Source organism: Mustela nivalis (assembly GCF_964662115.1).
Source record: "Mustela nivalis genome assembly, chromosome: 7".
In the NCBI taxonomy this organism is placed as follows: Eukaryota; Metazoa; Chordata; class Mammalia; order Carnivora; family Mustelidae; genus Mustela; species Mustela nivalis.
Window position 1 is genome coordinate 124,806,921 of NC_139026.1, and position 13,550 is coordinate 124,820,470.

At 39.2% G+C, this 13,550-nt stretch overlaps 1 protein-coding gene across 1 annotated transcript in view; it reads right to left on the bottom strand.

Moving 5' to 3' along the window:
- ITGA8 (integrin subunit alpha 8) overlaps positions 1-13,550 on the bottom strand; it is a 172,504-nt gene that overhangs the window by 131,355 nt on the left and 27,599 nt on the right. The window contains exons 5-7 of the mRNA XM_082739047.1: positions 10,029-10,090; positions 8,683-8,728; positions 888-1,013 (exon numbers count right to left, since the gene is read on the bottom strand). Of these exons, the coding sequence (XP_082595173.1) occupies positions 888-1,013; positions 8,683-8,728; positions 10,029-10,090 (234 nt within the window). The remainder of the gene's footprint in view (positions 1-887; positions 1,014-8,682; positions 8,729-10,028; positions 10,091-13,550) is intronic.

Below are 13,550 nucleotides of genomic sequence, written 5' to 3' on the forward strand. Positions count from 1 at the left end.
GCAGCACAATTCTGATTCTGAAGGATGCTTCATAATCCACCTTAAAGTGTAAATGGGGGCCACCTCATTTTAAGGTTGCTGACTCATCAGGATCAGAGGTGATGCTCTGAAAGGTATCCTTTTTGCTCAGGTTTTGCTGCTGCTTATCATCAAGAAGGTCTGTTTCCTAATTTCTTTAAGGATGGTTTTCCACAAGTTGCACTTACCTCTAAAGTGAGGTGAGGTAAAAAAATATAACTATATTTTGCTTAATTTATCAAGCAATCAAAATGCCAAAATTGGGAAGCAACAGAGGTTCAATGAGGTCGTATGGTTTGCATATAATACATTTTGACAACATTCTAGCAACTAGAAGGTCTTTTGTTGTTGCTCTAAAAACTGGAAAGGACCGCTAGCATATTGCCCCTATAGCGCTGGACAGCTCCACTAACTCATACTCTCTACAATTGGCAAAATATTTTATGTGCAACACACTATGATGGTTGGTGTTTGATTGCATAACCGCATACTACAGCCTAAATCAAAACACAAAAGCAACCATCAAAATCCCCCAGTAAGTAAGATATTGACTTTGGGGCTGAGGCCAGTGTTTTATTCTGTGAAGGATGTATGCACCTAAGTCTAATTTATTGACATTTTTAAAATTAAAAAAATGGTTGTTGAATATGCAGAAAGAATCTGTTACAGAGTCTATAAAGTAGGCTGAATCTAAAGAAAAGACTTTTATAACATGGTTCGACAAAAATAAAGTCCATTCTAAGCTAGCAAGGAATGAAAATTCGCATAAGTTACAGAATAATATTAGATAAGTGAGGAATAAAATTTGCATCTACATTTAATATGTTTGCCTTTTGAGAACAACGAGTGGGTTGAGCAACAATTCTCACCAAGGTAACTATCATCATAGGAAGCTGGAGCCACGTCCGTCTGTTTTTCTCGAGCCAATTTCCTTAGAATATCCTTGAATGAGTAATCTGCAATGATATCGGCAATACTGGCAGTGATCACCTGACCTGTGTTCAAACAAATGAATACATTAGCTGAATGAATGCAAGAGGCAGGCCCTCCTTGGGCAGAATCTGAGTAACATATCCTCCCCTGAAAATAATCATGGAATTGCTTGCATTTTTGATGATGAATTTTCCCACCTGCCAAACTGCAAGGTAAAGCTGGTTACAGCTGGATAGAACTTTCTATTCTGACAGAAGAACCAAAGATGAACTACATAATTTTATCTGTCTTCCCAATGCCTTCGCAATACATACGCCATCTCCAAGTGGGAAAAATATCTGAATTAAGACACCTGTTGGCAAACTTATGGATTAAATTTTTTTCAAGATTTTATTTATTTATTTGACAGACAGAGATCACAAGTAGACAGACAGGCAGGCAGAGAGAAAGGAGGAAGTGGGCTCCCTGCTCGATCGCAGGACCCTGAGATCATGACCTGAGCCAAAGGCAGAGGTTTAGCCCACTGAGCCACCCAGGAGCCCCTGGATTAAATTTTTAATCTGGAACATCGTGGCTAGAAGAAACATCATCTAATTCTGAGATCACCTAGCCAAAATATGACTTCTTATAGGTGGAGAAACTGAGGCCCAGAGAGCATGAGTGGTTTCCCTCAAGTCATGTGGTTTTGCTTTCAGGGTATTTGTCATTACAACCAAGGTCTTCTTTAGCATTCTAAGAAAATTTTTTGTGTTCTCACAAAATACAGATTAAATCTAAATCACTTAATTAATAGATTGTGAAATCTATCAGTTATGTAAGAGAGGGAATTACATAACCTTTGAGCCCTTTATTTGTTATGCTAAAACTTTAATGCTAAAATGTATACATAGAGAATAAATTAGGACAATGGGAGGCTATGAGGTCCAGTGAAACCCAGAATTTTAGAAAAAAAAAAAAAAAGAAAGAAAAAGAAAAAGGAATCCATGGCTGCCAACAATGATATGCTAAGAACTGGCTAATATCTCCCAAATAAAGTCACTATAAAAAGTCTTGAAATACGATCATATTGGGGTGGTCAAATAACCAGAAGATGGCCAGCAATTTTCCACCACAATTTCCATGCATTCCTATATTTATAATGGACATCTAAGGGACAAGTGTGATCTCATGCTTTTTGGGAGAAAACTGGAGAAAGGATTTCAAGAAACCAATATTTAATATTAATATTAGTTTGAAAGCCAAATTATTCTTTGGGAATTTAGTGGTAATTCACAGTCTTTCTGTTTGAAGTCCAAAAGGAATAAAATTATCAAATCTGACCATAAATATTTCCCAGTGACTGTGCCTGAAATGACTGTGAACAATTTGCCAATTTTCTCTGGTTTAAATCTAAATACCCCCCCTCTCACCTCCCACGTACACACTGCCTTTGTCTGTTTCCTTTAGCTGCTTCAATATACATTATAATCTTAAGCCTAAATAAAATTTGACATTACCTATCACAGACAACGCTTCTAAATCTCCTTGGTATGGTTACTGTTCAGCAAATCATCAGTATCTGACATTTTAACTTTAAGGAAAGGAAAAAAGTATCTAATCAAGTGAATTAGATTGATTATCTAGTCAAGTGAATTAGAAGAAAATCTTTTTAAACACACATAATCTTTACTTTATAACCATCTGCTGCATAAAATACAGTTTTTCAATTTACAAAATAATTTTTAAGACTGAAATGTTAATTATTTGATGTTCATAGTTGTATTTATATATATGAATGAAGCTTAACAGTAATTTCACACACAATTTTATCATAAACCCATCTCCCAGATCTCTTCCATTGGTTTTTTTTAAAAAAGTTTGTAGTTTCTTATTAATTTATTTTTTATTTTAATTCCAGTATAGTTGACACCCAGTGTTATATTAGTTTCAGGTGTACAACGTAGTGATACAATAATTCTATTCATTACTCAGTGCTTGTCAAAAGAAATGTACTCTTAATCCCTTTCACATATTTCACTCATCCCTTGCCCCCCCTTCTCCCTTCTGATAACCATCATTTTGTTCTCTATAGTCAGGGTCTGTGTTTTGATTTTTCTCTTTTTTAAATTTGTTCATTTGCTTTGTTTCTTAAATTCCACATATGAATTAAATAATAGAATTTGTCTTTCTATGATTCACTTATTTCACTGAGTAATATACTCTCTAGATCCACCCATGGAGGGGCAAATGGCAAGATTTCATTCTTGTTTATGGCTGAGTAGTATTCCATTGTTATATACCACTTCTTTATCCATTCATCTCTTGATGCACAGCTGGCCTGCTTCCATAATTAGGGTGTTGTAAGGAATGCTGAAATAAACATGGGGGTGCATGTACCTTTCTGATTTAGTGTTTTTGTATTCTTTGTGTAAATACCCAGAAGTGAAATTTTGGGATCATTTGGTAATTCTATTTTTAATTTTTAATTTTCAGAGGAAGCCTTCACAGTGGCCACACCAGTTTGCATTCCCACCAAAAGTACATCAGGACTCCCTTTTCTCTACATCCTTGCCAACATTTGTTGCTTCTTCTGTTGTGATTATAGCCATTCTGCTAGGTGGGAGGTGATATCTCATTGTGGTTTTGATTTTCATTTCCCTGATGATTAGTGACACTGAGCATCTTTTCATGCGTCTCTCAGCATCTGTGTGTCTTTGGAGAAATGTCTGTTCAACTTTTCTGACCACTTTTAATTGGAATATCTATTTTTTGGTGTTGAGTTGTGGAAGTTCTTTATATATTTTAGATACTTATTCTTTATTGGGTTTATCATTTGCAAATATCTTTTCCCATTCAGTAGGTTGTTTTCCAGTTTTGTTAATTGCTTCCTTTGCCATGCAGATTTTTATTTTGAAATAGTCGCAATACCTTATTTTTGGTTTTGTTTCCCTTGCCTCAGGAGACATACCTAGAAAATGTTGCCATGGCCAATGTCAGAGAAATGACTGCCTGAGCTCTCTTCTAGAATTTTATGGTTTCAGGTCTCACATTTAGGTCCATGATCCATTTTGAGTATATTTTTGTGTATAGTGTCAAAAGTCATCCAATTTCATTTTTTGGCATGTAATTTTTTAGTTTTCTCAATACCATTTCTTTTTAAATTAAGAATTTATTTATTTGACAGAGAAAGATCACAAGTAGGCAGAGAGGCAGGCAGAGAGAGAGAGGGGGAAGCAGGCTCCTCGCGGAACAGAGAGCCCCATGTGGGACTTGATCCCAGGACCCTGAGATCATGACCTGAGCCAAAGGCAGTGGCTTAACCTATTGAGTCACTCAGGCGCCCTCAATACCATTTTTTGAAGAGACTTTTTCCCATTGGATATTCTTGCCTCCTTTGTTGAAGATTAATTGAGTGTATAATCATGAGTATATTTCTGGGCTCTCCATTCTGTTCCATTGGCCCGTGTGTCTATTTTTGTGCCCGTACTACACTGTTTTGATTTCTACAGTTTTGTAGTATAACTTGAAATCTGGAATTGTGATACCTCCATTTTGCTTTTCTTTTTCAAGATTGCTATGGCTAATCAGGGCCGTTTGTGGTTCCGTACAAATTTTAGGATTGTTTGTCCTAGTTCTGTGAATATATCCTATTGATATGTTATTTTTGCCATTTTAATAACTTATGCATTTTAGTGTGCACCTCCTTCCATTGATTTTACTGGGGACTCCCTGTACCTCCTGGATCTGGATTTCTGTTTCCTTCCCCAGATTTGGAAAGTTTTCAGCTATTATTTCTTCAGATAAATTTTCTGCCCCCTTTTCTTTCTCTTCTGGGACCCTTCTAATGTGAAAGTGATTATGCTTGATGGTGTCACTGAATTCCTGAAGTCTTTTCATTTTGCATTACTTTTTCCACCTCACTTGTCAGCTTGGTTTCTTTCCATTGCTCTGTCCTCCAAGTCACTGATCTGTTCCTCTGCTTCCTCTAGTCTATTATTTATTTCATTTCATGCATTTTTAATGTGATTTATTGTTCTTCATCTCTGATTGGTTCCTTTTTATGTTTTCTATCTTTTTGATAAGGGTCATTGCTGTCCTCCACTCGTTCCTCAAGTTCCATGTGTCTCTTTATCATTACTACTTTAAAGGTCTTTTTTTTTTTTTAAGGTTTTTTTTTTTTTTTAATTTGACAGAGAGAGATCACAAGTAGATGGAGAGGCAGGCAGAGAGAGGGGGAAGCAGGCTCCCTGCTGAGCAGAGAGCCCGATGCGGGGCTCGATCCCAGGACCCTGAGATCATGACCTGAGCCGAAGGCAGCGGCTTAACCCACTGAGCCACCCAGGCGCCCCTAAAGGTCTTTTTTTTTTAAAGATTTTATTTATATATTGACAGAGAGATCACAAGTAGGCAGAAAGGCAGGCAGAGGGGTGGGGGGGATGCAGGCTCCCTGCTGAGCAGAGAGCCCCATATGGGGCTCGATCCCGGGGTGCCAGGATCACGACCCGAGCTGAAGGCAAAGGCTTAACCACTGAGCCACCCAGGTGCCCCGTATCATTACTACTTTAAATTCTCCATTGGGCATATTATTTATCTCCATTTTGCTTAGGTCTCGTACGGTGCTATTTGTCCCATTCTTCCATTTGGGACATAATCCTCTGTCTCCTCATTTCATCCAAATCTCTGTGTCTGTTTGGGTGTACTAGGAAAGTCAGCTACCTCTCCTGCTCTTGAAAGGAGTGGCCTTATGAAACAGAGAAGCTCAACACAGCAGTGTCACCGGTTCATGAGAAGCTGGCACTTCAGAAGTGTCTCCTATGTGTGTCATATGTGCCCTGTTGCTGTGGCTGAGCTACTTTTCCTTCAGTCCAGGCATCCACAGTAACTCTCTTTGCCTGTTGTGGGCAGGGTTTGGTCCCTCTGCTGTTAGTGGGCCAATCTGGAGCTGCCTTGGGCTTGAGTGGAGTCAGACCAGGCATCTGCCAGAGATGCAGCATCACTGAACCCCCCCCCCCGCCATGTTGTTGCCTGAGAAACTCTCACTGGTGGGCACAGCAGTGTCTGTCCCCCACAGCAGGTGTCTTCCCACTTCTGGGGCCACAGTCTGACAGGTGCATGTGGTTACCTTTTCCTCTCCCCAGGCCAGGAGCCACTGTGGAATGCTGCTGGCCCTTGTCAAGGCTGCTGGCACACTGCCAGGCTGGTGGCACCACTTTGGATGTCTTCTGGTCAAGAGTATTAAAGGAATGGATCCTCAAAGTGCACGAGGGCAGGAGGCAAAGCATTAATAGGTGTTTTGCTGGTCTGTGGGAGGGGGCCTGCAGCAGCTGCGACTGAGGCTGGTCTGGCTGGAGGGGGACAGATTGACAGAAGTGCAAAGGGTAGGCTGACAGTGTTAGCAAGTTCTGTAGTGAGTGTTAGCAGCACCACCACGCTACAAGGTGGCGTGTTTATGCTGGGGGTCTTGGGAGGAAATGGCACCTGTCAGCTCCTTTCTTTCTGGAGAAGTTCCCCAATTGTCTCTGCTCCATCAGCGCACACTCTGAGTTTAGTAGCCAACTCTCCTTCCTGTGGATCCCAGTTACTTTACAAACCACAGCTTCTATGCTGTATCTCCCCAGGGGCTGTTTATTGTGCTATCTCTTTAGAGAGGGACTCAGTTTCCTCTTGCCTGGTTCGTTCTCTCGGAGCCGAGTTCATTGATTTTGAAAGTTCCAGGTTTTAAGTCCCATTGGTTATAAGAACCCATGAAAGGCAGTCCCTCTGGTTTTCAAAGCCAATATCATAGGGATTTGTCATCCCCCTGAGGAATCCCTGACATGATAGCCTATTTCCCTCCTTCTCTGGCCCTGCAGTATCCTTCCCTCCCAAGGACAGCCCGGGGGTCTGGTTAGCTCTCTACCACATCTCCGCCCTACCTCCCTTCTTCAGTATGGTCTCTTCTCTACAGTTAGTTGTAGCATTTGTTCTGCCAATCTTGGGGCTGTTTTCTGGGCTATTGACACTGATGGGAGTGTTTTCTAGTTGTATCTGTGGAACAAGGGGACCTTAGGGTCCTCCTACTCCAGCATCTTTTTCAGACTCCCAATATTTATACTCTTCCATTGGCTTTTTAATATGATCTGGTGTCTACCATTTTAAAAGAAAAACTTCCCTCAACTATTCACCTCTCTCATAGCCTACTCTATCTTTATCCTCAATGTTACAGCCAAAATTCAGCGAATATTCTCCATCACTTCTCTGTAGGCATCCCACCCACACCCATGGCTTTACTTGTTACCAATACACAAGTGATGGAGGTTTGTATTTTAGCCTAGATGTCTTCTCAGACCTGAAGCCCGTATATCTAAACACTAATGTGAAAAGCCTTGTATATCTCAAACATTTTCATATTCAACAAAACCAAAAGCAAACTCATAGTCTTCCCTCTCCATTCCACTCCAAACCTGTTCTCATCTCAGTGAACGGGACCCACGTATACCCACACAAATGCAAAAGTCAGAAAGTTATGCTGGGCATCCTCCCCTCCCCTCCCTCCCCTCACCCTCACATACCCAACCCATTAGCTAGGTGGTCTGTTTTCCTTCCAAAGCATCTCTCTAATTTCTCCTCCTATTCAATCTGTACCATTAACTTTTCTAAGTAGCAAGTGTCTTTAACTAAACCTTATAGTTAGTTTACCTTATAAACTTATAACAGACTTATCACTTTATAATGGCTTTGGAGATACCTCACTTTGGCCAACTCTAATCCCTTTTCCACATAGCGGCCAGAATGATCGTTTCAAAACACAGATCTGATCATAGCATTCCATGCTTAAAACTCTCCAACCATTTCCCATTATTCTCAAGACAAGCAACAATGTAGCTACGGCCATCTATTTAAACTCCTACAATCTACCAGGGACTTCTTATTATTTTCAGGATAAAGACAAAGTTGCTTATATTGGCCTGCAAGCCCTTCATGGCCAAGGGTCCTGCTCCATACCTCTCAGCAGCTCCTCCCCAATCTCCTGACTCTGGTCACCCTGGCTTCCCTTCCTCTCACCTGACTATTCAATTTCAGATCATAGAACCTTCCCATATAGTCCCTTCTCTCTTTGCTAGTTACCTCCTAGCAAAGTTCAGATCTCCCTTCAGGGTTGCTTGCTTTCAAGTTAGTTGACCTTAGGGTAGCTGCTGGCCTATGTAACACCTTTCTAAGAATTAGGAGGCATCGGCCTGTACAGGCTGATGCTGTCCTGCACCTAGCTCAAGGCTCCCTAAGCAGAGCACAGGTTGTAATTTCAGTCACAGAGGACAAAACATCTGCAAGGGCCGTCCTGGGAGAAGCTTTCTCCACTCTTAACGGCTCCATCATGACATACCTGTCCTTCACGGCAAGGACCATGTGCGGAGTGTCTCGTACTTGGCACGAGTGCTGGACGAATGCCCCCACCTTCCCCCACGTATAAACCTTGTGAGGGTAGGAACAATGTCTGTCTTTACTCATCACCGTATCCCCAGCATCTGGCACAAACCCTGGCACAGCCTCTGTAAATACTTGGTGAATTAATGAATTAAGCTGCAGCAGTATCTTAAAATATCATTTATATAACAATGTTCAAGGGGAAATGATAGCTCAATCATTTGGGCAATTATGAACATGGATAAAACAAATGAATATAATAAAAGGTTAACATTGGATTGTTCCTTGTACCTCATCTCTATGTTAGTAACAACAAATGGGCATTTCTTCTCTGCGAGTGGGACGTACCTTGCCAATAAAAGCTTCCTGGTCCTCCTACTATGAGGTCTCCATTCTACAAAACAGAAACAGCAACGATTAGAAAAGGAAAACAGACTTTTTAAAAAAAAATTAACATATAACATATTATTTGTTTCAGGGGTACAGGTCTGTGATTCGTCTGTCTTACACAATTCACAGCACTCACCATATCACTATGCTCGGTGATGTCCATCACCCAGCCACCCCATCCCTCCAGACTTTTTTTTTTTAAGTGATAAATCATTGTGAATAGGCATTGCTCTAACAATTTGTTATACATAAAAAAGCAATTTTTAAATGAGGCCCTTCTATCGGAGGCATGCAGCTCATTTTATTTCCTATTCTTGCTTTCCACTATTTAGTGTGTTAACCTATTAAATAATTTTCATTGGACTCCATTAGCTAAGTTGAATTCTCTCCCTTGAGGATATATAAATTCAGTGCTCTGGCCCTGCCTCAGATAAGCAAAATATATACAAGTTTAATGCTGTGTAATTTAGCAGACATGATCTTTTGAGCTTTTGCCACAAAAAGAAAATTTGGGTTCTATTTATCTCAAGGCAACAGTAATGCTTATTTTATCCATACATCTCTATCCAGCCCCCTCGCTCCCTCTCAGGAGAGAAAGTAAAAACTCCAGATTGGCAAATACAAATTTTTCCTTCTCTTTAAAACCCCATCTTCCAAGCTCTCCAACCTTAACTTTCAATGGAAGGGAAAAAGGACAATGATAAAAAAGGCAATGAACTTGGTATGCGAAATAATTTTTTCTATACTATTTCCATAACGATGAAATCCTTGTCCCCTCTTGTCTTACTAGGCATCTCTGTTTTTAATTTTGTGAAAAGATGTGTGAATTTTGACACTAATGTTAAATCTCATCAGTGAATTATAGCTACGAGATAAAGCGATTTATTGATTCTTGGGTTTTTTTTTTTTTTTTTGGAAGCACATTTCTCTCACGAAGTTTTTGAAATTTTTTCATTTAAAATGACTATCACACACACAAAAATAAAATGACTATCACAAGAGATGGGAAGAAAGACTGTTGCTTTTCCTCATATGTATTTCTGTGCTATTTTAATAGTTTGTCATCTGCATAGATTAATGAAAATAAAGAGCAACCAAAAATATTTGAAGAAGTTGCCCAAACAGGCCAGATATATACCTTAAAGGTTCATTTGGTGGTGGTGGTTTATGGGGGGTGGGTATGAGAGTGAGAGACAGAAGGAACCCCCCCCAAAAAAAGAACCCACAAAAACAAACAAACAAAACACACAACCAAACAAACAGAGAAAACAAATATTAGAAGCTACAAGACCAAAGGCATTCACCTTATAAAAATCCAGACTAAATCCTGCTTGGCAGTAACCCTGGCCTTCTGGATCAGCATTACCTAGAGTGACCAAAATAAAGGAATGTTATAACATCATCATTTCCAAGATATATTTTAATAACCAATTCAGGATATTCTGCTGTTTTCTCTATAGACTTCTAAATTTAAAATGACCAATATGTGTTTTGCATTTTAAAAAATTCAATCTGAGTGAGTTCTGAAATATATTTCCAGTTATTTTCTTGTCCTAAATGTCATTGAGATTCTGTAGTAAGATCACTAGGAATAACGTCCCTTGGAGCCATGATATTTGGGTTTTACAACTCATGTTTGTTTGAAGAAATAAACTCTCCTCCTCTCAGCTATGTTCTGCATTGCCCAAGTGGCGGTAGTGTTTTTCCGAGCTGCCTGTGTGTTCCGTGGGAAGCCACACATGTCATTCCTAAGGAAATCCCTTGAGAAAAAGAGAGGTAAACATGGGTACCTGGGCAGATGCTTTCTGCTGAGGACGCCAAAAGGATTCCAATTTTAATGATTATCAAAAGGAAATTCATTTGAAATTATTCTTTTTTTTTTTAAGATTTTATTTATTTATTTAACAGACAGAGATCACAAGTAGGCAGAGAGGCAGGCAGAGAGAGAGGAGGAAGCAGGCTCCCCGCTGAGCAGAGAACCCAGGACCCTGAGATTATGACCTGAGCTGAAGGCAGAGGCTTTAAACCACTGAGCCACGCAGTTTCCCCTGAAATTATTCTATTAGCATGAGTTAGGTACATTTGGAAATTGTATTTTTGGTCACAACAAATTACGTGGGTGCATTGGAATATCAGTGTTCTCAAAAGAGAAAGCCCTCTAGTAATGGCTTATTTTGCACTCTATCCAATATAATTCACTAACTGAATGTCCAATAGGTCTTTATCATACTGTTTTTAAGATTATGGGCAGATCAACCAGTGGATTCACAGGAGATTGTTAGAAAGTTTCTAGGCCATTAGGATCAGGAATTTAGTACTGTCTACAGCTTTTAAAATTTTATTTTATCTTATTTATTATTTGACACAAAGGGAGAGAGAGAGGCAGAGCATAAGCAGGGGGAGCAGGAGTGGGAGAAGCAGACTCCCGGCTAAGCAGGGAGCCTGATGCAGGGCTCAATCCCAGGACCCTGGGATCATGACCTGAGCTGAAAGCAGACACTTAACCCACTGAGCCACCCAGGTGCCCCCAGTCTACAACTTCTAAAGTGCTTAGCATAAAATCAAAATGTAGTTCAGTTGAGGAGGCATCTCAATCATTATGTAGCTTGGTATGAACATGCAAATAATTACTCCTTTTTTATCAAGGATATTCCTGAATGGAAACTAAAATAAGAGCAGGAAAGGAAGTGGACCTCATAGGAAAAATATATAGACTAGGTGTGCCTGTTTCAGAAGATTTTTGATAGATCTGGCCTTTCTAGCTTTTTAAAGAAGGTCTTCTGTTTTTTTCTTTCCGTGGTTAGTCCTTGGATAATTTTAGCATTGTCATCATCCATTCTTCTCCAGATGCTCCCTGTATATTATAATACACTGTTCTATCGAATACACACTATTTTTTTTATAATACCTGTTTTTAATTCTAACGTCCATTAATATCTTGTGGGGTTTTTTTAAAGCTAAAGTTTTTTTTCCCCAGCTTTATTCAGGTATACTTAATATACAAAAAAAACTGTATATTTTAGTATGTGCATTTTGATGAATTTGGACATAGGCATACATCCATGAAACCATCATCAAAATCAAAGTAACAAGGATTTCTATCACCTACAAAAAAATTCTTGTGTCCCCTTGTTTGTTTTTTTGGGTAAAAATATTTTAACATGAGATTTGCCCTCTGTAATTTTTAAGTGCACAACATCTTACACTGTATTTTTATGAAATTTCTTCCATATTTTAAACTATATTTTATGGTTGATAGTTCTAATGCTACAAAGTTCCCTAAAGTTTCATCTGTATAACTTCTGATGTCTGGGTACCAATTTTCTGGAAGTTCATGTGTGTAAATATTTCTATATGAATACCTGATATATGATTCTGTAAACATATATGTGTAATCTTGAGTATATTTGAAAATATATTAACCTCTTTAGAAATCCATTTTAAAATCAAGTCTTTCTTTCATTTTCAATATTGTAAATTATTCAAAAAGGAAGAAATATGACCATTTTGGGAAATTATTTCTTCAAAACAGGAAACTGAAAAAATTAAGAGAAAACACTCATTTCTTTATGAAACTCATGGAGAAATAACCAACTCCAAATGTTTATTTGAAGCAGTGGTTAGAAGAGAATGTGAGGTGATTTTTTTTTTGTAGAGTTGTCATTCATGAGACCTAAAAGAATCTATCTTCCTGGAACTTTGGAGCATCTGTAAACCTTACAATTATGTCCCAGAATGAACTGAGGAATCCAGGGAATCGTGCTGGTCACTCACTACTGTTTGTTGGAAGACCGCATGTAAATAATCCTCCCCTGAATTATGAATGATCCTGAGAGCTGTAGGCCTGTCATGAATATGAATGGGCAGATTAGTTCCCATATTACTTAACCGACCAGTGGGGTATGTTTGTGGTATGGAATGAACATGAGAGAGTTCTTTAAATTCTCTTTTGAAAATAATATTGCTGATGTTCCTTCTGTGATATTGCCATATGCTCCTGAACAAGCTGGCTTTGTGTTAATGAACTGTGAACTCCCAGGGGAAGGACAGGAAGTCCGCTCCTTGAGTGAATTTAAGGAGGAAGAAGTATTTGTAGTAAGAGAGTGACCACGAGGAATATGAAAACTATAGCTGTGTACTAGAGTTGAAAGAATTTTTGGTGATTTATTTAGCTATTCTGCAATTCCACATAACCTCCATATTTACCTTCGTCAAGTTGTTCTTTTATTTAGGAAAATAAACAGTAAGTAAATTGGCATCATCATGTGCCCGTGTCACTCAAGACATAGGATGGCTACAATTATTATTTTCAGAGAAAGGCTCAGATTCATATCTAAGTGCCACGTGCTTTGTTTTGACTTGAGTGCAGAACAAGAGGCAGTGACAAGTTATATAAACAATTACTCCCCATGCTGGTTGAAGAGTATGATAGATCCCCAAGGCAAGAAGATTGTGAAAATGAAAGACGGACTCATCATTGCAGCTTTATAGTTTACTGAGCTAGGGAAGCCTTTGTAGCAAAGTCATGAAAATGTGATATGAACAGGACTGGTGAAACACATTCTGTGTTAAATCTCAGCTCTACTATTAGTTTTCTAAGTAAATCCAGGACTTTATTTCTCTCTCTTCCTGACTTTTTAGCGTAATAGAAATGGCCTCACACTGAACCAAGGAACACAGCACCGTGAGTGGGACATGACTCAAAATATGCCTTTGTTGGCTGTTGCCTGTGCCTGGGAAGTTTCCTCTTGCCCTCTCCAACAGCCATTTGCCTAGAGAGCCCTTCCTGTGGTCCGGTCTTGAAAAGCTCCTCTCCTTACCCAGGC